The 26,729-nt window shown below is 45.2% G+C and overlaps 1 protein-coding gene and 1 non-coding gene across 5 annotated transcripts in view; one reads left to right on the top strand and one right to left on the bottom strand.

The window, feature by feature from the left end:
- The window catches only part of EYA2 (EYA transcriptional coactivator and phosphatase 2), a 220,112-nt gene extending 193,882 nt beyond the window's left edge, over positions 1 to 26,230 (bottom strand). Inside the window, exons 1-2 of one of the 4 annotated variants that reach the window (XM_074347386.1) lie at positions 20,874 to 21,197; positions 6,041 to 6,099 (exon numbers count right to left, since the gene is read on the bottom strand). Coding sequence is in view for 1 of the 4 variants with exons in the window: in XM_074347387.1 (XP_074203488.1) it covers positions 26,005 to 26,036 (32 nt within the window). In the remaining 3 variants the exon portion in view is untranslated. Of the gene's footprint in view, positions 1 to 6,040; positions 6,100 to 20,873; positions 21,198 to 26,004 lie in introns of those variants that run through there. The other 3 variants (XM_074347387.1, XM_010958638.3, XM_074347385.1) reach the window with 3 other exon arrangements.
- TRNAV-AAC (transfer RNA valine (anticodon AAC)) lies at positions 24,688 to 24,760 on the top strand. The gene has a single exon. It is a non-coding gene; the product is annotated as a tRNA-Val (tRNA).
- Positions 26,231 to 26,729: the final 499 nt, after the last annotated feature.

Here is a 26,729-nt window from a genome sequence, read left to right as displayed (position 1 = left end):
TGGGCCAGCTGTCATAGTCCAATCTGAGTCCCAGTACTGGTATTTCCCAAAAAGTTCACAGCCTGAGAGTCATGAGTTCAAACCACAGCTCTGCCATATCCCAGCTGTGATACCCTAAGCAAGTCACGAAGCCCCTGTGAACCTCAATTTCCTCATCGATGAAATGGGCACATGCATTCAATGTGCTCTTATTTCCTGAGCACCTATCATGTGCCTGGCTCTCCTGGATTGCTGGGGAGACAATGACACTGAAATGACCGCAGAGCCCTCGTTCAAAGGAGTCAGACGGGATTATGCATAAGATTACACAATGGCATATTTAGTGACAAGTTTAAGTGCTTTGAGGAAGTACAAGATGTTAGAAGGGTTTGCAAACTTAGGGGTGGGCTGACCACCTGACCACTCCCGAGTATTGTAAGGACTAAATCAAATACATCATTCATGATTTTGTCACATCCACAAAACCGCCTGTACTATTTACATGTTTTTCTCTAAATGGACTCGTTCTCCCCCTTAAATTGAGTGTAATTCCAAGAAATACTGCTCATTGTGTGCTTTAGAGTTTATCTTTCTCTATTTTTTCTTAACACACGTGAAAAGGAACTGGTCAGCATTCAGAGAAAGCTCCACAGCTCACTTTGCAGAGAGAGAATCTTCACACGAAGTTCTGACACACAGCAGGCATTTCTGAAAATGCTAGTCTCTTTTCTCTTGGTCAGCTCTCCTGGAGGGAGAGTAATGATTGTTTTAAAAACTTGGTATGCCTGAGGGGAGGGTATAGTTCAGTGGCAGAGTGCATGCTTAGCATGCACAAGGTCCTGGGTTCAACTCTCAGTACCTTCACAAAAAAAATAATAAACCTAGTTTCCATCCCTCCAAAAAATTTTTTAAATGAAATAAAAACAGTTATAAAAAAACAAACAAAACACCCCAAAAAAACACCTTGGTATCCCCAATTCTCTCCACAAGCCCCTCAATGTGCTCTAGAAAGAAGGAATGTCGATCTTAATCCAACTTTAACCCACCTCCCTGATATGCCATTAAAAGAGAGTTAAAACCACTTGGCTTTGCACCCTGGCTTAAATTTACAGCAAAGTCCAGAAGTGCCAGTCCCAGAGCCAGGGAAAAAGCACTTTGATCCAATTCTATTCAGGGGAAATCCCATAAATCAAGAACACATCGCACATGCACACGGCGCGCGCGCGCGCACACACACACACGTACTCACTCAGACTCACACACGTGGTCTTTCCTGAACAATTAAAGAGTATTTAAACTTTTTTAAGCTTCTTAATTTGGTTTAATGGCATTTCAAGTTTCAGAGAAGTGGGGCAGGTCTAGGTCAAAGAAGTTTAATCCTGTCTTAAAAAAATAAGTGGGAACTATGCCCTGGCACGGAGGGGTCCATGAATGTGATGCCGGCAGGAAAGGGGAAGGGAGTATCAGTGAGTGAGTGAAGGGGTAGTGAGATGGAGCTGACAGTCCTGACAGCTGACAGTCACAAAGAAACAATGCTTTGTATTATTTGTTTTTAAATATGCAGCCATTTCAGTTCATCTTTTGTTTCTTTGTTTTTGATAAAGACGCAACTTTGAGAAATATTTTACTTTCCTCTTAACTCCACCGTAAGAGGATCAGGAAGGGAAGCTCTATGATGACATCTGACATTCAGCCCCAAGTGTCCGGGCATACTAGAGGGAGGGGTGGGGACTGTGGCAAAATGAAGATATCCTCTCACTAAAGGGAGTGGTCCTTACTGAGATCCTCAGTTGTCACCCTGCAGGAATGCAGACCTCATTTGGCAGATCTCCCAACGGTCCAAGAGAAGCCAGAAATCTAGGCTTTTATATGGAATCTCCTGATTTTTAAATGCTGGCAAACTCATTCAAATTAAAACACTCTCGGGCCAAAGAAAGCACATCTGTGGGGTAGAGGTGGCCACAGGCTGCCCGCTTGTGACCTCTGATGAAGGAGGAAGAAAATGAGCCTGGAATCCAGAGATCCGGGTCTGGCTGAGGCCCGGAGACCAACTTAGCGTGTGGCTCTCCACCCTGGCTTCTCCGAGCCTCAGTTTTACCATTTGCAGAATGCAAGGCGGTGGTGCCGGAGGGTAACAGGCACCCTCTGCCATCGGGGGGCTCTCCGCAAAAGCAGCGCATGGGAAGAGCGGTGTACGCAGGCCATGGAAGTGGGGCATAATCTGACACCATTTCAAAAACCGGTAACTCAACGAGAAACGTTTCTCCCCGGCTGAGGTTTTTGGAGGCAGTGGGCGTGTTTTTTAAAAAAACACAACACACCAAGTCAGGAATTTCATCAGGAAAAACGTGGCAGCCCTGAATGGGCTCCCATCTGGGGATTTGCTGGTTGAGAGAACACGCTGTTCTGCCTTCGACAAATGACAACTCAAGGCAGCAGGCTCGGCGGGGCTGAGGTCGGCTCCTCTGGGAGGTCTGAGCACAGTAAATGGACAAGGTCTGGGCCCCGGGCAAGAAACGCAGAGAGAGGCCTCCGATCTCCAGTACCAGAAAAGAAAAAAGAAAAAACAGAAAAGGAAAGGAAAGGAAAGAAAAAAGAAAAGACAAGACAAGACAGGACATGAAATCACAAAGCTCTCAGGCATGATGTACTTCACAATTTCTTGTCCCCATCCCAGCTTCAGAGGTAAGTCAGCCTTTGTCTAATATTAAACCCAACTTGCAAATTCCCTCTCTCAAACCATAGTGGCCCCAAGAGTGTGGACTCTGGGCCAGGCACAGGGCCAAGCCCCTTACATGCATTATCTCATTTAATCCAAGAGGAACTCTTAGTGTGCCCACTGCACAGATGAAAACACTGAGGCTCAGGCAGGTAAAGCTATTGAGTGGTGGAGTCTGGATTTAAACTTATGTCTGCCCCAAACCAAAGCCTTCTAAGCTATTGACTACTCATCGTTCTTGTTTTTGTTTTTTAAAGTATGAATTCTACTCTGGAATATTTATCTCAGGGGCGAATCCAACAAATTTGTCACGGAAAGAGGCCAGCAATGGATCCACCGAGCAGAATCAACCTGAGCCTGGAGTTAACACTTGGAGAGTTATTTCTGAACAAGGGAGAAGCTTTTGGTTCTTTGGTTGGTTCCAACACAGAAATTTTCTGCCTCTGTTTCCTCAAAACAGAGGAAGAATGGGGCCAGGAGAGCCAAGAAAACACGGCAGAACAGCTGAGCGGCAGAGGGGTGGGAGTTCGGACCTGGCCATGTTCCAGCAGGGCCATTTGCAGTATGCTGTTTAACCACTTTGAGTCGCTGTCACATCCTCTCTAAAACAGGATAATGAAAGAACCCACCTGTGAGCACGGAAGGAGAAGGTGGTCCATTTAGACACTTGCTCAAGGTCAGGTTCATAGCAGATGCTCCTAACCCTCCTCCCAACCTGCTCCTCCCCTTGCCTCTTCATCTTGGGAAACATCTGCTCCATCCCCCCAGATGCTCAGGCCAAAAACCTTGGAGTCACCTTGGACTCTCCATTATCACTCCCCAGATCCATTCTATCAGCGAATCCCATTGGCTCCACCTTCAAAATACATCCAGAATCTAACTATACTTCTCACCTCTCCTGCTGCTTCCCACCCGGTCCAAGTCAGCAACATCTCTCGCCTTAACAGTCTCCCGACAGGTTTCCCAGCCTCTGCCTTTGCGGTCTGTTCTCACGGCAGCCAGAGGGATTCTGCAAAAGGATCTAAGTCAGATCCTGCCTCTCTTCTGCTTGGAGCCCTCCAGCGGCTCCCACCTCACTCCAAGCAGAAGCTGAAAATCCAACGATGGCTTAAAATGGCTACATCACTGTCTCAGGCGACCTCTCTGACCACAACTCTTGCCCCTCTCCTCTCTCTGTTCCAGCTGCCATGGACTCAGGGCTGTTCCTGAACAGGCCAGGTTCGATCCCACTCAGGGCTTCTGTGTGTGCTCTTCTGCCAGACAGTTTACAGTGAGGTCCTCCCCAACCTGGAGTGCTGGAGCCCGCCAGCACCAGCCTGCAAGCAATGATACTGTAAGATGATTGTTAAACCATCAGCAGCTTGCAATCAGCCGCAGTGGGAATATTTACACCATGGAAAGTGGCAAATGCTACAAATCAGGACCTTTGACTTCCAGGGAGCCAACTCACTGGCTCACCATTGCACTGAGCACTTTCTTTAAATTAAAATTAAATGAAAAATACCACCCTTCCCTGCTGCACCCCAACACTCCCTCCCCACCCCCACTTTGTTTTTCTTCATAGCACTTAACACTTTGTCACACTATATATATTTTTTGCTTGTATTCTTGTTGTCGTCCATCTCTCTTCCACCAAAAACACAGCTCCAGGAGAGCAAGGACTCGGTCAGTTTTGTCTTCAGCTTCCTGCCAAATGCCTGGAACAGTGGCTGCCTCAAAGCAGGTGTTCAGTAACTACGTGTTGAATGGATGATTGGCACCTGCTATTATTATGGGAAACCTAAGCAGGGATGCGATTTCAGACACTGGACAGCATTTGGAGCACGGTGAAAGGCCAAAAAGAAAACACCACATTGTACCCAGGACTGGCCTATGGAAGGCTGAATTCCCTCCATGGACATCCACGCTCTCCTGGGTTTCCAGCCAAGACCACCGTTATGGGCTGCGGGGATGCAGCAGGCAACGCACTGAACCGATTTTGGGGAAATTCCTTCTTTGAGGTGCAGTTCACAGAACCAGAGCCGGAAGTGACACCCAGAGATCACCTGGTCCCTCCGTCCACTCTCCAACAAGCCTTGATGCCTGTCCACGGCAGAGCCTACTGTTGGCAGACCTTTCAAAAGTAGCAGCCACCATGGCCTCTCTCAGCTACAAGTTAAGAAATTCTCCAAAGACTCTTTAAGATGGTTCAGCCTCTCATCCAGTGCTGAATTCCTTCTACAACATCTTAGACAGGCTGTCAGAAGTGGCCTCAAAGGGTTGGCAAGTTCACCTATGATTAAACCAAAACCAGCCAACTCAGAACCTCTGCTGCCAATGCTGGACCCGCCAGGGCGCGTTTTAGAGCAAATACGGGTTTTCTCACTTATGGTAACTCTGCTTACCAAACTGGTGGTGGATGCCTGGATCCCAGGGAACTGTTTACTGGTCCATATGTGGCCATGTTAAATGCCATCCTGCATTGCAATGAAGGACCTCCCCAACCCAAATGTTAATAGCGCTGAGGCTGAGAAACCCTGACTTACCCCCAAACACGTGCTTTTTCTCATTTTTCTTAATATTAATGGCCAATTTGGTTTATACTTCATTTTCACACTTTTGATGGAGAACTGGATATAGGAAAAATTTCCCTCCCTTCTTAAATCTACGGTAGGACAGCCAACAGCCCCATTCCAGTAGCCAATGACAACTAACCTTGAGCCCCAGTGTCAGCAAGTAATAGAGAAAGGTGGGGACTGCAGCAAACTGAGAACTCTTTCATCTAAAGAAGACTATCATTTCCCAGTTCCAGTCAATTGAAGTCAGGGTGCAATGTGGGCACTGTGTTGACAGGTCGGATTTTTTTAAATGGAAGCCAGAAATCTGCATTTTTGTGTGAAATGCCCAGATTTTCAAAAGTTGGCTCCATCTCCAATTTTAAATGTTCTGCAGACCAAACAAAACACATTTTGGCTGCCGGCTTGCAACCTCTGTGTTGCATCACATGTTACTGCGGGGCCACTGGAGGGAACGTGAAAAACGCAGTAACGGAGGGGAGGCAATAATGAAGGGCAAAGCTCAGAGGAGGAAAAGGAACACAGACTGGTCAGCAGAGGCCCAGAAACATGAGCCTAGCCTTGCCAGGGCCACTCTGGCCACCCCAAGTGATGCTGAGGCATTTCCATTCTTCCTCGGAAGTCCCGTACATCTCCCATGCTTGGCTGAACACTCATTTTGTACAAGACACCACAGAAAGAGATGACCCTTCCTCAATACCTGTACTTGAAATAAAAGATCATCCTCTGAGCCTGTTGGAAAGAGCACGTGGGAGGCAGAAGAGCAGCACGTGGTAAAAGTACCAACCTTAGAGGAGCGTCTGAGGAGAACAGGAGATGACACACACACAGAGTGCAGCACTGCACCTGGAAAAACCACAAATTTCACAAATGGCATGGTAGCCCATAGAAGACGGGTGGCCAAGGCATATCGAGAGGTGCATTTATAATGCAGTTTTTGGGGTCCACAGGACACCAGTCCACCCCCCAATTCCAGCAAATGTCACTGGCTTCAGTTTGGGAATCTACCTCTCTCCTACTCCATCCCATGTTCTAGAGGTGGCACATGGCAAAGTACAGACTCCTCCTGAACAGGGATTTAGAGATGGGTGCATTACCTACATTTGAGCTCTTGAACCAGCCACACCTGAAATCAGATCTCCCAGAACTTTACATTTCCCTGAGTCAATAAATTTCCTTTCAACCAACTCAAAAATAAGTTTTCTGTTACGTACATCCACAAGAATCTCGACATCTATGTGGGCCCTTGGCTGGGTTTTTGCTTAACTCCAGCTTTGGGGGTGAGACAGCAGACTGTGAATTCAGTATTGTCAGCCCAGCCTGGGCATCTCAGGTCTTTTGAGCTCTGAGCCCTCTCCCGACCTCCTGACCCTCACAGTCCCACTGCCCCTGACTAATTACTCAATTTTCCAATCACTTTGTGTGGAACCCCTCAAGGCCCTCCATTTACCCCTTTTATGTCTGTAGCCACTGGAAACTATCACCCCAGCCCTTACAATATGAACAGCACGAGAAGTTCTTTGCCATTCTAAACAGTGGCTGACAACCATTTACGAAACCTGCAAACATTTCACCACTCCTAAATCAACCCCAGATGACAAAATAATAATCATCATGAAACTAACGGAAACCCAAAGGAGGACAGATCTGGACCACATTTAGCATTACCCATGACGAGGGGTGATCAGGAAACAGTCCTGAGAAAGACATAAAAATGAAGCAAACTGATTGCTCCTTGGAAGACGTCTCAGCCCCCATCCCCATGGGATTCAAGTCCTTTTTCCTGGAAACAACTGTTAGCATCTCTTCACATCCTACTGGTCAGGAATTGGTAAAAAGAGCAGAAAAGAGAGAGTGAGAGAGGCTTAATGCCTTTTCACTGAAATTAGACACCCAGGGCCTGCAGGGATGTTTGGAAGAGTGGGCTCACACTGAGCACACACCTGCATGTGGTGGTTCCTCGTGGCGATTTTAAAATCGAGACATTTCTCATTAAAAAAAAAAAAACCAAACAAACAGATTTCAGTGTCTTTTGAAAAATCAGAACACAGGACAATACAGACTCCCCATTCCGCCTGGTTAATTACCCTGCTCACTTCATCAACTTGTTACCTGTCTGGCCGCTTTGGCTATCTGAATTTGCAATGATTGATTTCAGATCCTATGTACGGTTGTACTTTTAAAAAGTACATTTTAAAATTCTAATAATATTGACTTCAGATTTGTCTGACTGACACAGAATGGAGGGCCTCATGGGTCCCCTCCACAGGGACTTCATCTCCCCTCCGGGCCCCTGCTCACTGGCCCCAGCCACACCGGCCTCCGGGGCCACTCCCATTTCAGGGCTTTTGCCCTTGCTGTTTCTTCTTTTCTGGAATATTCTTCCCCGGATATCGGCTGGGCTCCCTCACTCCAGTGTGGGGCTCAAAGTCAGCCTGCTCAGAGAACGCCCCCCTCAACACTTTCTATCCACCTTCCCTTGACTTTTCCACACAGACTCATGACCATCTGACATTCTGTGTACTTTACATATTTAGGTGTTTATTTTTGGTCTTTCCACACTTAATTGCAGCTCCATGAGGGAGTAAATTTTGGTTCCTCTTGTTCACTCTGTATTCCTCACATCCAAAGTACTGACTGCCTGGTGCCCAGCCGGTGCTGAATACATATTTTTGAATGAATGTTCAGTTTTCTACATTCAAGAGGAAATGGAGAGGGGGTGAGGTGGTGGAGGACGGCGAAAGGAGGCAAACTTAGTCTGCACCCCTAGTCCCCGGGAAGCCAGCAGAGGCTTCTGGAAAAAGGCATTTTCCACGATGAAAGAAAGGAAACTAGAAGGAAAATGAAATTAGAGCCTACGGCGGCGCTGGAATTTGCACAGACACGCGGGTAAGGTTTTTGTAAGCGTTCTTCTCCACCCCTGACCCGCGCTGTCTGAAGTCCAGCCCTTCCCGGGACAGGGTGGGGGTCTCGGCTCTGCCAGGGACAGGGACTGGCCACGTGACAGGCAAGTCCCACTCCCTGGGGCCTCAACGTCCACCTGGGTGCAGATTAGAATTAGAATGATGTTAGAATTAGAATCCCAGAGGGCTCAGAGTTCCAGGCTGCCTGCTGAGGACTCCTCCTGGCAACTTCTGGCAATGTGGGGACGAGGAAAGCCAGTGTCTCTAACGTCATCTGGAAAAACCTGAGCTGTTTTCCAGCTTGAGCCCCGCATCCCAGGCACTTTTCCCTTCTCTTTCACTCTCAGCGGTACCCAGCTGCAGTTGTGCCCCATGGGGAGATAAACAGTATTTCCATAGTTTCTTTTTCCTCAACAGGCAATAAACCGCCTTGGACAATCACTGTGTATCAGATGCTCTTCTACGCAGGTCATAGATGTTAACTCTGATGACGTAGATTCAAGACCCTCACTTCATAAATGGGGAAACTGACAAACCCAAGGACACTTGGACAGACTGGCTCTTAAGCCCTGAGGCTAAAATAATACATCCTTATAAAATACTGAAAAATTACAGTTAAGACTGGCGGTCCTTTTGTTTGCCTCTTATACCTGTCCCTAATTAATTAATTGTCCAATTAAGTGAAGGTCAAATAGAACGAAAATTTAATTCTTTCCATGGCGGTTAAAAAGGCAGAGCGTGCAGGGGTTTTACAGACAACATCTAGAGCCATCTGCACACAAAGCCTGGCTTTACTCCTTGGCTTGCTGTGTGACCTTGAACAAATCACTTAATCTCTCTGTGCCTTACTTTCTTCATCTAAAATGGGAATAGTAATAGACTTCTTGTGAGGAGTAAATGAGTTGATCCCTATACCCACTCAGAACAGCTCTTGGCGTGGAGGAAGCACTCAGAGGTCATTTAAATTAATATCATATTCGACCAAAATCAAGCCATTCTTCTTTCAAGATAAGAGACACAGATAGAATGTGTCCAGACACTAACACGCTCTGAGGTGACTTTACTGACATCCTTGAGAGACTCATTTTCATTTTATTCCCTTGAAAATAGTTTTGAACTGCAATTCTGGTTAGTAGAAATTTCTGTTATTTGGGGCATTTGCTGTAAGCAGCTTGCTGGGACAAGCTTTAGAAATAAAGAATTTCATTTAAATGAAGAGATTGTGGGGAAAATGTCACGTTCAGATTCATGTTTCTCTTTCTTCACTCGTGAATCCTGCTATACCTGGATCCCACTTCTGCTCTTCACTGCCTGGTGAACTTGATTTTTAAACTGTTCTGTCTTACACAGTCAAAAATGTGAAACCATTTGTTTGCGATGCTTGTTCTATCTTTTCAAAATGCATCATAAAACTAAATCAGAACTCTAAAGAAAAAAAATTCATGCGTATTTTAAGTTAATGTGGAAAGAGTACACATCCCATTAAAAGAAGATTGCCTTTCAGAGACTAATAGATTCTTCCAGAATGTGTGAAATGCCAAGACTGCAGCTACCTGAAGAACAGGAAAGTACCCTTCACTTTCATCCTTTTCTTTGAATACTTTTGGGAATGGGTGCAAATTGGTTATACCCTAAGAACCTCTAAATGTGCAGGCCGTGTTCTCATCCATCACTGTATCGAAGCTGTGTAACAAACCCAATATGGACAGCATCCACCACATAAAACTGGTCTGGGGCTCAGAGGGTCCGGGTCCTCTGCCCAATGTCACAGGGCTGGTGGTGGGTGGTGGAGCAGGGTTTCCTTCCTCCGCCCTCCCCAACAGCTGCCCAACCTCCCTCACCTCTGCCTCATGGCCCCACATCACAGTCAAGGACCCTGCCTGGTTTGAGGAGGAGGTCACGCCCCCTTGGTTGCCAAGAAACCCTAGAGGTTCTTAAGGAATGTCACCTTAAGGATGCTACAACCTATTGCTGTTATTTTTTCCATTTGCTGTTTGAGAAAAGGTCCACTCATTCTCAAAGGAAAGGCAGGTGAAAGGCCATAAGGACAGGCTCACTAAGGATAAAAGATGCTACTGAAATGTAAGAAGAGATCATCAATAACCAGCTGGTCAAGGAGAAGTCTCTGTGATCCTCTGTGTGCTTGTCCTAGGAGGACTGCTGGTCACGTGATAGAACGGGGCTGGTGCTTCAGCTCAGAGAGATCTGGAACGGAATGTCATCAGGCAGCCACTTGACCTGGCCAAGCCTTAGTTTCCCCACTTGTTAACTGGACACACATGAGTCATAGGATTTTTTTTTTCTTTTGAGAGAATTAAATGAGCTTTGTGAAAGTGTCTCGCACATCAAAAGTCTTGGGAGAGATTTTTAAATCCACCTCTGCCCTTTCCAATTCCCCTCCCTGAATATTGAGATATTTTGATTCAAATTTCTCAGGAAAAAGCATACCTGTGTACTTTAATTCTTCAGAGTCCCAGAAGTCCGGGGGAGCTTCATTCATTATACAACAGCACAAATTTAAACCATCAGCAGGGATGCTGCTCTTACACTCTCACACCATAGCTCTGTGCAGTGGGTGTTTCATCTCTGCTTTGTGACTAGGGACACCGAGGCAGAGCAAGGAGAGACAGTAAGGATTTGATCCCCAGCAGTTGGGCTCCCAAGTCCCAGCTACCAATGATACACTACCGTCTATAAAACCTGGTGAAGACCAGAATTTAGGCTAGCTTAGCTTGTAAAGCATATCAGTCTGGAACATTCTGAGTGGGTACCATTCAAAGCCGGGGTTAGGAGGGGGCCATGCGTCTTTGGCAGGATAAGGTAGCAGGAGGAAAATGAGAAATCTTTCGTTTTTCTTTTTCAATTCATTAAGGTTTGTTGGGGTGAGCAAAAACTTTGTTTTTTTTTCCCCCCGTCTCAAGACTTCCCTTTCATTTTAACAGGGAAACGTGCATTTCAAAGGCTGCTCAATAGCAGCGTTGAAGGCTCAAGTTCAATCACAATGTCCCCATTGTAGCTGGGGGACTCCTTGGCCTTTAAGCTTGGGTTGTAAAAATTTGGTCTGAGCCCAAAGTCTGGCTTTAATAGAATATTTTAATTTTGTTTAATGAATATTATTTTAAATCTGTTTGGCAGTTTTAAAATGTGTTCATTTTCAAATTAAAATTTACTAATGTTCAGTGCTTTCCTGGGGGTGGGAGGGCAGCAAGGAGTGATAATAATACAAGCTACCATTTATTGAGTGCTTACTATGTGCCAAACACCCTGCTACCTCTTTTAACCCTCACAGCCTCCCTATGTACAGCGACCACTGTTTGGGAAGTTGAGGGGGACAGCCCCCAACCCAAGACGGCACAGTTAGGGACTGGTGTGGACTTCAGGTTCAAACCAGATCGGTCTGAGTTCAGGGTCTGTGATATTAACCACTGCCCTACATTCTCTTAATACTGAAAAAGGACTCCACTAACCAATAGCTTAAAGGTGCATCATTGGCCCAGTATGTAATCCCCTGTAACCTGAAGGACAATGACAGCTGGCTTGAGCATAATCACTGGATTATTGAGCATTCAACACGGGCAGGCATTGTAGCAAAGTGTTTTACATGTACTGCCTCAATTAAATCCTCACAGTGACCTTTTGAAGCAGTTATTACTGTCATTATTATCATCACTCCCATTTTCCAGAGGGGAAACTGAGGCCCAGAGAGCCTAGGGTCATGTAAGCTTGTAAGTAATACACATAAGCTTAAATAATAACACAGTAGCCGACTCTGATATAGTTCATACTATTTGCCCTGTGCTACTGCAAATACTATATTTATTAACTTGATCTCCAAGATAACCTCTCTGGATTACAGGTGAAGAAGCTGAGGCACATAAAAGTTAGGTAATTTGCCCAAAATTAAATAGTTGGTTTATGCTGAGCAGGGATTTGATCCCAAGCAGCCTGGCTCCTGGCTTATGTATGAATCCTAGAGATTCAGGCTCTTAATCTCTAGGTTGTAAGTCAGAGGCAAGGCTTAAATTTGGAAAGTCTGATTCTCCCCATTCCTACCTGCTTTCCCCACTGCCTCATATATATATAACATATAATATATATGTTCTTTTTCAGTTTCTTTTCCATTATAGGTTATTATAAGATACTGAATATAGTTTCTTGTGCTGTACAGTAGGTCCTTGTTGTTTATCTAGTTTATATACAGTAGTGTGTCCCCACTCCCTCTTAAGGGAAGCAGAAAGTTGTTGTCTATCCAAGGTAGAGAGTAAGCCATGGGCGTTGCTGGACACAGTTCTAGGCACAGAAGCCAGTGTACCACCCTCTGCAAACTGGTTGTCTCCATCCTGTTTCTTGAATATTGGACAGTTCAAGAAGTCATATCACTGCCCCCTGAGCATCAAGGGGAAAGAAGAGGCAGTGTGATATTGGTGAAAATGCACTGGGATCCTGCCATCAGAGGTGCCCAACTGGGTCCTTCTTGCCTTTGGATCCCCAGTAATTAGCTCAGTGCCTAGAACACAGCTCAACAAATAATGGTGAATAAATGACTGAAAGAACGAATGCATATGTAGCTTTTCCTCATCACCATCAGGCATGCAGAAGGCACTCAGTAAGTAATAAATCCAGGAAATGGTATATGTAATGTCCCAAGTGCATGTTCTTCCTTGTCAACAGAATTTGTCTTGTCATATTGCAATAGCTCAGGGGTCAGCAAACATCTGTGAAAGGCCATGCAGTCTCTGTAGTAACTACTCAATTCTTCTAGCACAGAAGTGGCCATAGACAATAGCTGAGACCAGCTAACTGCAATGATCCACCCACCATTTCAATAGATTCCAACTCTAAACTTTAATTACTCTACAAGGACAGGATCAAGATTCTGTGAGAATCAGGAGATGTCTCTTATTTCTGAACCTAACTTTTGTACTTGACCATCAGTTAATATCCCCCGGCAAAACAACTGGAGACGGTCTTTAAAATCTAGCTCTCCAGGGCAGACATGTAGAGGAAAAATAACTCTTATTACACAGTAGGGGAGGCTGGATATCCTAGTGGTTAAGAATCAAAACTGGGTTCAGTCCTGTTTCTGACACAAGCCATGTAACCTTAGATAGTTACTTCACCTCCCTGAGATTCAATTTTCGTATCTGTAAAATAATAATAATAATAATAATAATAATAATAATAATAATAATAATAATAATAATAATAATAATAATAACAGCACATTCCATCTAAAGGCTATTTGGAGTCAGAAGTATAAGTGTTTGTTTAAGACGGTGCCTGGCACATAGTAAGTGTTCAATAAATATGGGCCACTTGTTATTCCCAAACAAATCTTGTGTCTTGTTTAAAAACAAAACAAAAAAATGAATTCACTGAAAATAAGCACAAAGAAATGACAGCAAAGCTGCAGACAAAGACAACATTTCCAAAATCAGTTTCCTAAAGACACTCCAGCAAGGCACTCCAGGGGTCTCCTGGTGTCAGAAAACTCTCCACTCTAGGTCAAACCACTAGCAAGCCCCCCAATCTCTCTGCTCACTCCCTACCCCCACAAAAAGTCTCCTTCTGTGTTCTTTTATCACTTTATCTTTCTCATGGGTGCCAGAGCAATGCTGAAGACATTCAGCGTTTCAGACATTTGCTGAGTTTAAGACATTCTTTCTCCCCCCCAGCCCCCCTTCCCTCCACACTCCAATATTAAAGTCTCCTGGGAGTACGGGTCACTTTAGCAAGAGGAGAACACCAGACAGCCCAAGCCTATCTCAGCCCGGAGGTGAGTAATCTTCACGGCTCCATTCTTTTTCACGGCTGGATGGGGCCAAAACTCTGTTTACAACACAAGTGGCAAGTCACAACTTGTTTTGCCACATGACACCATCCCAGCAGCGAGTCACCGCTTCCCTCTACTGTACCAGTTGCACAGAAGGCCAGAGGTGCAGGAATCTACCCACTGTGCTCCTTCTCCTCCACCCTCTTCCCAACTAAGAAAGGCATTCAGACCTTCGCTGGAGAGACAAATGTTTCTGGAACACTCTGAAACAAAAGTCCGCATAGGTGCAAATAATACACACCCACAAAAGAAAACAACCTTTTTTGTATCGACACCCTTTCTGTTTCTCCGATCAGGGTTTCTCCCTGCGTAGAATTTCCATCGGCACCGGGGCTGGTACCAAACTCGGGGATGCTGTGGACATTCTCTCCGTCTCTCTGTATCTCAGGGAGATGCCCATCAATGAAGACCTAAAGGTTTGTACGTACACATTGCACCTCACCTGCTAACAAAACACATACATGTTCGTAGGAACAAAAAATTGTTTGGGAAACTGCTAATACCTTAACCACAAAGTTACTACAGGAAGGGGATGGGAGGTGAAGAAATTGACCAGAGGGAACACAAGCCATTTTCGACCTCTGGCTTCCGTGTGTCCAAACAACAGGAATGAAACATCTGCTTTGGAGGGAGGGGTGGCCCCGGAACCTGCTTCTTCTGTGGAGCAGTGGGAGGGAATAATCCAAAGGAGATGGGAATTCCAGCCCTCCCATCTCACTTTACCCCAAGAACGTCGTCTCTAGTCATCCTGAGAACTCAAATCAAATCGGGATCTTTTAACCGTGGGCTCAGAAACCCCCTTTCTGTGTCAGCTTCAACCAAACACATCAAACAGGCAGGAATTTAGACTTGGCCAAGGGAAGGAGAACTGGTGGTTTTTGCCCTGTTTTGGTGACCTTCACGGGCTTATTTATGCACTTCAAGCTCATGACCTAATACATGTTGGTTTGGCTTCTCTTCTCATAATAGCAGCCTGTAAAAAGCTTTTGAGAATTCCCCGTGTTTTCTTATTTTGGGTCAAGAAAATAAAATCGATATCTAAGTAATCTTAAAAAAAAAAAAAAGCCTGCACAATCTAAAAATCTGGAATGTTTCCCCTAGGACTAAGGATATCTCTTAAAGCCTCAGAGATCATCAAAGTTAAGACCAACATTTGCCATTTTTAAGGTGAGATATTTGGTAACAGCACATGTGAGAATTAGCTAAGAGGGACTTTTTGACATAAGTCAAACAATGACATTTAAAACTCACGTTAAAGCAATTACCGCGTGGAATTTTCCCGTGTTTTTCCCATTTCTCAAACAGAAGTGTATATGTTTTCAACATAGTTTCTTGCTGTAATTTTCTTTCTTGGCAAACCCACATCTTACCATGAAACCCAAAGTATGCATGCTACAGAAACAATAATGGTTGAAACAGACACGGCTGTCTCTGGCATGATTTTTCTTTACAAAATTAAAACGTCTTTTGGCTAATACGCTGTACATTTCAGTTACGAAAGACTATTCTTAGGAGATGGAAGACTGGGGAGCTGACAGATTCAACTGATGTGAGACAAAAGTAAGTTGCTGTATTCATACGGTAGTCAAACCCTCCAGTTCCTCTTTTGGGGGAAAAAATGTCGATTTTTTTCATTTTTCCTTTAGTTAAATTTATAGAGAGATGACAGCTCTCAGAATGACTGCGCAGATATGTATGGATATATTAAATCTGGGAATGCTCAGATTTTAAGAATCTAACTTTACTAGATCCCCAAAAGGAAACTAGAGGGGGAAAAAATTCAACGCCATTGAAATCACATGTAATTGTCATGTGATGGACACAAAACTATAGATACTAACTGACAAAATAATTTCGAACCTCTTACATACTTGGTTCATTTTTAAGCGTGTCTAAATGGGCATTTGGGAGCAAAGACAGTTGGCCATGTGCACATTCTCGAAACTGGTAAGAAGTAAACCTGTCTCCTCGGCTGGCTGTTCTGAGTTCCCGTTTTAAATTTCTGCGTATATCTGAAGGCAGAGGCAGCCTTTTCAAAAAAGTCCAAGCGGCCTCATCTGTGCCCTAACTAGTATCATCAGAAGGGCGATGACAGGGATGACGAAGCCCTGCTTTCTACAGACCTGGGTCTGTGCGCAGAGACCCCCTCATCCACCCCTTCAGGCTTTGTCCCAAAATGGGGGCCCTCGCAGCCCTCGCTGTCCCTCCATCCGCCTATCCCAGATTCAGGCCACCAACGGCTTCCCTTAACCTTCAAAGTGGCAAAGATAAATCATTCCGGTTACCTGACTCTTGGGACCACCTGTTCCAAATTATTCTTCGCTCTCCAAATGTTTATAATCTAACCCCCAAACAACCACCCACCCATAGCGATCCAGCACCTTCCTGTAAACTTGAGTTGGGACAGCCTCCCGTAACATTTTAGGGCCTGGGCACTGCCGGTAAATTTATTGACTCTTTTTAGGAACTGAAAATGCGTAGTCTTGTAAGTATCGAAGGAACAAATCAAATTAGCCCTTGTAAATAAACAGTCATTTTTTTTCCGCCTTTACAGAACCATATACAACCTGCTAAATACTGTGATTCACCAAAGCCCAGATCTGTGTTTTCTAAACATTTAAGATGATTTTTCTGCTGTTCAAAACAACAACAACAAAAGATCAGAAAATAATTGTGTTCAGCGCATTTAAAATTATCGAAATTCAGCATCTCTCTCTGAGGGAAATGAAAGCAGGAATTTTCTCTGAGGCAAGCCTTTCACAGCACAGGCAGCAGAGGGCTGAAGGCCTAGACTCACTCACCCTGCAGTCCTTCGTGAATCATCTGATTTGTGACTCAGTTTCTTTGTTAACAAAGTTGGGATAACAATAACAATAATAATAGTAATAATAATGCCTAACTCAAAATGTTGTTGTGAGACCCATCCTGAAAATACAGGTCAAGCAAAGACTTCCAGTCTGGCATACTAATGCTCAAACTCTTTTCATCATTATTATTACATACAAGGATATAATTTAAGCGAGGAGAAATGGCAAAGGAACATATACAAGGCAAGTGAGCAAAAAGAAAGAAAAAAAGCAGCAACAATAAATGTTAAGGCCTGTGGCTTTCTTGGCCCCCTTACACCTGGCAGGTACTCTCCTAGCTTGAAACTGATTTTCAATCCCACGCAACCAACAACTAGCTCCCGGCCCCTCTGATTCACTGACAGCAAGACAGTGGGTCCCAGACAGTCATTTCGAGTATTTGCCACCTGGTTGAGGGGGTCTAGCCTCAGATTACAAGAGGTGTGAGTTAAACACCATTAGGTCAGTTAAGATCTTCAAATACGAAAATGAAGCATTGTCTCCAAGAGAACTACTGCTGGTTATTTCCCTCCCGGAGTCTTCCTTTTGTTTTGTATGTTTGGGACTTTTTGAAGAGCCACAAGCGATAGGCAGACAGAAAGTGGGCCCTTGGGGAGGCTGTTAATGATACTGGGGGACAGGGATCAGGGAGGGTGGCGGGGAGAAGAGCAAGGCATTGTAGGGGTGTGAGTGTGTGTGTGTGTGTTTTCTGTCAACAGGCTGTGTTTTCTCAGCTCTGGGGTTAATTCTCTGTAAAGAGATTCCTTTTGAGCGGAATCCACCAACTCCTTTCTCAGAGCAGCGAGCTAGGGAAAACAAAAGTTTCCTTCCACCAACAAAACCCAGTCTTGGCAAGTGTCAGAAGGTTTGCCTTTGGAGGTAACTGAATAACCAGCCACTTCATCTCCACAACTATCCCCTGCCTCCCCAGATAAGGATAATTACATAAAGAGAAGTAGGTAAAAAAATCTTAGAGGGAGGGGGGGCAAGGTTATCCTCTCCAGGAAGGAATTCATGTCAGGCCAGAGCGCCTTGCGTTTTATCTGTGCCTGGGGGAGAGGGACCTTCTCACCCTGCGCGTGCACGCGCGCACACACACACACACACACTCCAACATACAAAACACACAACACTCCACCTCAGACCTGTGGCCACTGCCTAATACTTATGGTTTTGCTTCTTCCCCAAGCATTTTTATGCTAAGAGGCCCTTCCAGCAAAGAAAAAACTCAATGCCTGTTGCAACTCCCACCCATCTCCCTGTTGAAGAGAATGTGATTATTGTGTGTGGGTGTTTGGACACTGAGGGACAGGCAAAAATCTACATGAGGTATCTCCACGACTTTTATGTCCTCCTGATGGCCATGGGCTCTCCCTGCCGAGAGGCATCTGTCATGAGCTTCACGAGCTGCTGGGGACCCCACTTCTGCACCATAACGGCCTGCGATTTTATTATACAAGGAGTTTACTGCTGGCCTAATTAGTTTCAAACTGGGCATTCCAGCTGAAGACACCTCAAAAACATCTGGTGGAAGAAGTAAGAACGGGTCCTCATTCGGAGCCAGTTACGGTTGGCTTTCAGCAGAACTCTGGTCTCTTGTGCCTGACACAAGTTATCTTTGGAAAAGTAACTGAAAAAATAAGGAAACGGTTTCTTCTTTGTGGGAAAGGAATCATCTTGTCATGGGGGAATCAAAAAAAAAAAACATCTTAAAGTGGACGTGCCTGGACTGCGGCGACTTGCACAAAACTGCCGGGGTTTCAGGAGCTGGCTCAACCTAATTCAAAATGTACTCGGCCGCACCGCAGAGCGCTCTGTGCAGAGGACTTTTCTGCTCTCCCAACAGCAGCTAGCATTTTATCAATTTATCCGTCTGGAACAAGGCTTGCGATCTCGTCCATGCAATTTAAAGCAGAAGTAATACCGCATATTTGAAACAGCATGTCTTGGGTGTTGTTGCCAAATGGTAATCCTATAACAAGCCAACAAATCATATCTCTTTATGATGTGTTTAATACAACACAAAAGGTATGAAAAGAAGAATCTAAAACTTAAGTGATTAAAACATCTGTTTTTTCCAAAATCTCAAAGTATTGGGATAACGACTTTCTGTTTTATTTCCTATGAGGAAAGACTGATGTGTTTATAGAGTATTCCCATACACACAGCCACAACACAAGGAGAACTATTTCAAGACCGAGGGAAAAAAAATGCCAATTCCTTTAAGATAAAATAGTTCATAATATTGTGAAGCTAGTTGCAAGAGAAGAATGGAGTGACTACTATGTTTGGGACACATGAATTGCTTTTTTTTTTAATATAAAGTGCAGGTCTTTTCAGATCTAGCTACATTGGTTAAAATGGCAAAATTGAGAATTTCCTCAAGAGGCAAGGAGATTTAGAATACAAATATGATTTTATGCTTAGTCTAAAGCAAGCCTCCCACCATCATCATTTGTTATATAAATTACTTATTAAGTTTTCCTGGTCTGAGGATTTCTAAATGCAAGAAACTACAAAGTTGAAGGGGTTCAACGTGAAAGTAAGAGAAAAGTCAGGAAAAAAAAAAGTGAATCTTTCTTGGGTAAAGTTGCCTAGAAGATTTTTTTCACAAAAACTATTTTAAAAAGGGGTCCCTCTTCCAGCCCCTCCCTCCCCCACCCCACCCAAAAGAGCCATAGCTGGAAAGCGGCTACTACCTCTGTACTCACACTCTGGGAGCAGAAATTTCACTCAAGCGAGAAAAGGCTTGCGAAATTAATAGATTCGGCTTGAAATACAATTGTCCGCCGGTTATAATTTCCTTTGGAAGGGAGCTCCCTAACTCAAACCTAATTCAGCACTCAGATTCTTACTTGATGTTTGTAAATCACTCTACCTCGCCTCTGTCCTGCTCACAACACCCAACTCCGATGTTCACCCCTTTCACTGCACCTCGTAATGAAAAGTTACCTGCACCAGGGGTGATTTATACCTCAGTGTTATTAAAAAAAAAAAAAAAGATCACGTTGCATTTCGGGGAAAGAGGGAAGAAAATAAAACGGTATCCTAAAAACGCAGCATCAGTCTTGCTTTTTAAAGAGCATTCGGAACACAGCAGCGGACATGCTTGTCAACTCTTAATCTAAGCGAGGCTTCGCTTACGGGGAGTAAGAACCTCGCACCGTCAAAGCGCTTCGCTTTCAGCAGCTGAGAAACGCGCACTGAGGATTTTGTGATGCGAGTATTTTCCCCAGTTAAGCTTTCCCAATATTCCTTGAGCTTACAACCTATTTCTTTGGGGCAGTAAATATATTTAAGGAGCTCGGGCCAGCACGACCGTTTAGCCTACAGTCGGCACGGCTAAAAAAACAATTCCATTCTCCGCTTTCTCGCATGACAACAAACCCCTCGCTTCCTTCCTAAACGTCCTCTTGATGTCAAGTTTTCTAAGTTTAAACTCCAACTTCAGCCAGCGCCAGGACGCCGGTTCCGGTACAAAGCCCGGAGAGCTGGACCAGAGCAGGCCGGGCGTAAAAGGACTTCAAAAAGAAATACAGCTAGAAAAAGGGTCAGTGGGCCGTTCCAGTCCCATCTCGGGAATTCCAGAGGTTTGTTCCACGGTTACTACAAAATCAGCGTCCCAGGGCGTGAGTTTGTCTTCTTGGCTCCCGGCGCCTCTTGGTAAGATTAGAGGAGCGCCCCTCATCCCGAACCACCTGGGCCATAAAACGAACCAAACAAGGAGGACCCAGGCGAGTCCACACAGCCTGCGCGCCATGCACTTGTCCCGCGCGCGGGAGTGCGAACTTCAGGGTCGTCGCCTCCCAGGCGCTCGGGGAAACTGAGGCCCGGAGCCTGGGACCGACTTTCCCGAAACAGAATCTGCGCGCTGTCTCCGCTGCCCCGGCGCCTGAGGCACCCCGGGAGCCCCGACAGCTGCGGAGGCCCCGGCCGGCCGAGTGCGGGAGAGAGGCTCCAGGCCAGGGGGTCCGGGTCAGCCCCGGCACGACGAATCCCGGCGGGCGGCCCGGACTGGGCGCCGCCGGCAGTACTCACCGCGCGCAGTGGAGAGGGCGCCCCGGCGCGGTGCGGGCGGCCGGGCGGGCGCGGGTCGGACGCAGCCGGGCTGACTGCGGCGGGCACGTTGCCGCCTCTGCTGCCGCCGCTGCCTCCGCCTCCTGGGCTGCTGCGGCCGTTGCCTGCGCGGGGAGGACCGGCCCCTTCCCCTCCCTCAGCCGGGCCCTCCCTCTGCCCCCGCCCGGGTCCCCGCGCCGCGGCGTGGGCGCGTGGGGGCGCCGAGGCGCAGCGCTGGGCTCCGCGGGCGCACACCCCCGGCGGCTGGACGCGGGGCGCCGGGCTCGGCCCTGCAGCTGCCGCCGCGCCGCTCTCTGCGCCTGCAGCCGGGACGAGCGCGCTCGCTCCAGCCGGTCCTGGAGGAGGCGAGGGCCCAGCCTCCTCCCCACCCACCGACACCCACACCTCCTCCCTCCGCAACACAGGCATGGCCCCCGAGAAGAGAAAGACTGCTTGTAAGGAACCTCCACCGTGACAGTGAATTCATTCATTCAGCCACCTATTCATTCATTCATTCAACATATGTGGAACATCTCCTGTGCCAGCTACAGCTCCTGAGAGATTCGGCTAAAACAGGACAGACTAGTTTTGTGCCTTCCCGGAACTTACATGGGGAGACAGGCCGTAATCAATCAAGTAAAGAATCAAGACAATTTCAGAAAGTTATAATTATTATGGAGGGGGAAAACTATGTAGTGGGAAAAGGGAACAGTCATCTCGGCTGAAGTAGTTAGGGAAGACTTCTCTGAGGAGGTGACCTCTGATTATGAGAAAGTGTCATTTCAGGTACTATCTGCAGGAGAGTTCAGCAATCTCCTTTCACCCATTTTACAGGTAGGGGAAACTGAGGTCCCAAGAACTTAACTGTGTTACCCAAAGTCAGTGGTATAATCCTCTCCACACATACCCTCAGATGAAAGCATCCCACTTACCTCCTCCTCTCCTGGTCACTTCTTTCAGTCTTCTCTGCAATAAACTGTCTTGAACAGAGTCTATGCAGCATTTTTTTCCCTCTCACCCACTTTCTAACATTTATGAAGCCTGGCTAGGGAACACCAGGATGCCTCAGTCCAAAACAATGTCAACCACTGCCATTTGCTAAGCTCCATAAATACAGGGTAGCCCAGATAAATTTGAATTTCAGAGACACAAGGAACAAGTTTTAGTGTAAGTATGTCCTAGGCAATAGGTGGTACATACGTATACTAAGAAAGTATTCACTTTTCTCTGAAATTTAAATGTAACTGGATGTCCTATAATTTTCTTTGCTAAACCTGGCCGCCTTAGGCCCATCCAGTTTACTGGACCCTTTCTTATCTCCTGTAATCTCCCAGAGACTGAAAGGTAGATGCTGTTAGCATGCCGGTTTTACAAATGATCAAGTCTTTGCCCAAAGAAGGCAGGAAGTGTCTGAGCCAGGGCTGAAGTTCAGGTCCAGCTGACTCCAGAGCCCTTGCTCCTGAGAGATAATATACAGCCTTCAACTCCAGTTGTGGGGTTACTGGGAAAACGGTGAAGTTTAGTTTCTGGGCTCCTCACTGCTGTGCCTCTTTCCAAGGCCCCAACAGGGACCTAGAAATGAGTCCATGTGGTCACCTAGTCATGTGAAATTTATAAAAGTCATTTGCTTTTGACAGTTAGCAGCAGCCAGCAGAGACCACTGTCTCTTTCCACTCTATTTCCCAGCTGGACCACTTGACCTTGAGTAGGGAGTGGCCACTGGCATTCTGGGGATCCATCTGAGGGGAAGCTGAGTTGGGAATTTGTGATGTTTTTGGTATTTTTCAGCTTCTCAAAACAGGAATTTATTATAATTTCTTAATTCAAAGAAATACTCACTTTTGTACCTTATTTCAGACTCACAATTTTGTATTCTTTTTCTTAAATAAGGCCCCTGAATTGAATATGCAGCAGCCCCACTCTACCAGGATCCACCTCTGGTCAGTTTATTCCATCCTCTTCCTACTCCCCAAACTTCAGACAAGCACACGTATTTGGTGAGCACGGTTATTCTCCTCCTACGAGGCAGGTGAGGTTAGGTCTGCTGCTCCTGGATGAAGATGACTCTTCCAATTTCTAGCTGAAGAATGTATGTACATACTTGGCTTTGACTTTCTCATCTCTAAAATAGAGCTAACAGTACCCATCTTGTATTCCTATCGTGATAGTCTGCTGAGATCGTGCTCTTGAAACACTTTCTACTGTGACTGTAGCTGGCACAAGAGATTGCTCAGCAAATATTATTACTGTGCACACAATTTCACTTTCCATAGCATCTTTGCAAAAAAGCTCTAAGTCATTTTAAATTGAGCATCTTAATGCTCTCCAGAGGTGTTTAATTTATCTTGGCCCTTGAGCCTTCATATAACGCTCGAACAGTGGCAATAAGCAGACTTTTTTTTTTCCTAAAGGAAAAGAATAGAATAGACTGGAAGAGAAAATATCAAGTGAATTGCATACAATCAGAGTAAGAGAGTGAGAGTGTGAGTGTGTGTGTGTGTGTGTGTGTGTGTGTGTGTGTGTGTGTACTGGGTCAGGATGTGAAATGGGTTTCTTCTCACAGATTGTGGGGAAAATGTTGAAGGACACTTTTTAACTCAGGGGGACTCTATGGAATACAAAGGGTTAATCTATTTCCTTCAAGCCACTTCACTCCTTTACCAGAATCTGGCCCATTATCTCATAAATCGCAGCCACACCCCACGACCCTCTGGGAGATAAACAGGAGGCAGGTGCTTATTAATTTTATTTTTTCCTTCTCTTAGGGTAGTGGTTCTGAAACCTGGCTTACACATTAGAATCTCCAGGGGAGCTTTTAAAAATCCCTGGGCTGAGGCCCCACCCCAGACCAATTAAACCAAACCCTAGTGGAGGGACTGAGGCATCAGTATCTTTGAAACCTCCCCAGTGATTTCAGTGTGCAGCCGAGGGTGAGAGTCCTCACGTTTAGGAGAAAAAGGATTTGACCACAGATTCACAGCAGATGAGATAGAAACTCAAGAGAACACTTATGGCTCCCACTTTTAACTCAAGACCACTTAAAATCCAGCCCCCTTCCTATGCAGGAGCAACCCCCTTTCCTGTCCCTTTCTTTCCCTTGATTTCTTCTTGATAAGTCTTTGCCCTCATTTTATAATGACCAGAAAAATAATCCCAGACAAAATCTGAAAATACTAAACCATAAAGCAGATTCTTTAGAGTGTAGACCACAGGCACGCCTACCCTGGAGTAAAACACTTTTTTCCCCCTAGAGTCTTCCAAGTATAAATGTTCTTTGAAGCCAGAAGACCAGTTTAACTTTGAAAACTACAAACTTCACAATGTTTCCAACATGTATATACATATCCTACAAACACACGTGTATTCTCCATGCCAAATCATGCCTAATTTCTATACACATTCCTTTCCCATCTGCAAAAATCTCCTCTACAGAAAAGTACTCCTTTTTTGTTTTAATGCATTCACTTAAACCTTGGCTCTTTCCAAAAGGGATTTGAGGTTGCAGCAGAGTAAGAAAACAAAAAAAGCAGGTGAAGGGGAAGCACAGGGAGGGAAAGAAAAGAAAGTCAAGGGTGAGATTTGCATACAAAATATGGTTTGGAGGTCCTCAGCACTTGTTAGTGGTGGACTGGGAATTAGATGCTGAGCCTCCTGGCAGCCAGTGCAAAGAGGAAAAATCTGATCAGTCACATCAGTGGATTTCAAACTTTCTTGTATTCAGAAGTAAGCATATGTTGCTTGCTTTGGCAGCACACAGACTTACACAAATGAGTTAAAAAGAAAAGAAAAGCAGAGGGGAGGGTATAGCTCAGCGGTAGAGTGCATGCTTAACATGCATGAGGTCCTGGGTTCAATCTCCAGTACCTCCATTAAAAATAAATAAAAACCTAAATTACCTCCCCATAAAAATTTTTTTTAAAAAAAAAAGGAAAAGAAAAGCAAGCATGCATAGAATCTCGGTATGGAAAAAGGAGGTAAAAAATCCCAGCCTCATATCTTTCTCCTGTGGGTGTTTGTAAAGGGTCTTGAAGGAACCCCAAGATTGTCAAGATTGAAAGCCATGGATTTCGAAGTGCTTCTCTGTGATCATGATTCTCAATGCCTATAAGATAGAAACTAACAGAACTATGTGAACAAATTAGAACTCTTTCTGATAATGGTACAGGAGAGAAGCTTTCCCATGGGTCTTTAGAGAAGAGGCAAGATGTGATACAGTGTGCATGTGGAGGTGAGGCAGGGGGCTTTTTGCAAATACATGAAATATAAAATACCCCATCATACACAGAATCTCACATTTTCCCTAGCCAAAGAACACAAATACAGGGGCGTACTTTGCACATCTCCATAGTAAATCGTTTCGCAGTTGACTGCCTCTTTGTTTTTAATACACAAACTTCATAGAAGACATGTTTCTCACAATTATCAGATCAGTGTTGATGAAGAAAAACTGTTTATATCCCCAAAACTCGAGGTAGCACTTCTTCCAAGATAACAGGAGGGAAAGTAACATTTTAATTACTGTTGCGAGAACATCAGGCTAACGTTTTGAGAAGTCCACCAAGAAGCTAAGAAGGGGACATGCCATTGGAGGTGACTGTGTCACCAGATACAAATCAACTATTGGTTGAAAACTAATGATTGTTTGGTCATCAGGAAGCCATGCTTTAAGCATTTTACATCCTAATGAGCTAGTTCGATATCTGGTACGCATTTTAAGTATTTTGTTCCGTTTTAGGACATTGGGGGTTTGGGTTGACATGTCATGCATTCGGCTTTTTCTCATTTAAAATAACAGGAAATAAAATCTTGGGTGTGTCTTCAGGCAGGGCATCAGAATTTCAGGATCACTCATGTTCAGTGGGAGGTGCTTACTTCCCTGTGGAGAGCGACCTTCGAGAGACCCATGCACACACACCCTCAGCCCCCACCGCCCCTCCCCGACACAGTCCTGTGGTTCTCCCCTTCCCATTGTTCGGGTTTCTACTGAAATTTTTCCACCCCAGAGAGGTCCTCCTTGACCACCCAGTCCAAAACAACATCCTCATCACACTTGGTCCTCCACTGTTCTCACCCAGAGCATTTATCACTCCACGATGCTACATTATGTATTTACCTGTTCATCTGTTCATGGTATGTCTCTCCCATGAGAATATCAGCTCCGTGTGAGCATGGACTGGGCTCTTTTGTTCATGGCTGTATCCCCAGTGCCGAGAACGATGCCTAGTGTACGGGCAGCACGCGATATGTAGTGGATGAATGAATGAACGACAAATCCACATGAAATGGTGTGGGCTTTGATGCTGCACACACAGAAGGACCAGTCAAGCTGCTTTTTCTCATTCCCTTTACCACCGCCCTGAAACAAATAAGCAGGAATAAAGGTGTTTGAGAAGCTCATTCTCCTAGGAATCAGAAAAGAACCCAGGACAAGGTCAAGGTTTTCTTCTCTTTTTCTTTTGTGCTATTTATTTTTCAGCTTGCCCTTCCCTTAGAGACCTGCCACTTTTTGCTTTCTTTTTTTCCCTAGAGAGAGAAAGCAAATAGGATGACAAGATTTATAGCTTTAAAATTCATTGGGCTTCTCTTTTTTCTCCTTGCTTTTAGTGGAATAGCTTATCTTTGATGGTGAACAGAGCCGACTGGCCTTCGGGATGTATTAGGGAAATGATCTTGGAAACGCTGAGTGAAAGAGACTTCAGAGGTCTCTACAATCCAACCAGATATCAGCCTAAATCAAAAAAGAATTTGTGGTCCTGGAGACATACAGAGCATCTGAGGAGACTATAAGAGTTCCTCAAGTTCAAAGGTCTTCAGATCTTTTGAGAGTAAGATGGGCAT

This window comes from Camelus bactrianus, chromosome 19 (genome assembly GCF_048773025.1).
Source record: "Camelus bactrianus isolate YW-2024 breed Bactrian camel chromosome 19, ASM4877302v1, whole genome shotgun sequence".
Taxonomy (NCBI): Eukaryota; Metazoa; Chordata; class Mammalia; order Artiodactyla; family Camelidae; genus Camelus; species Camelus bactrianus.
Note: the sequence above shows the minus strand (reverse complement) of the source record. Positions and strands in the feature narration are given on the sequence as shown.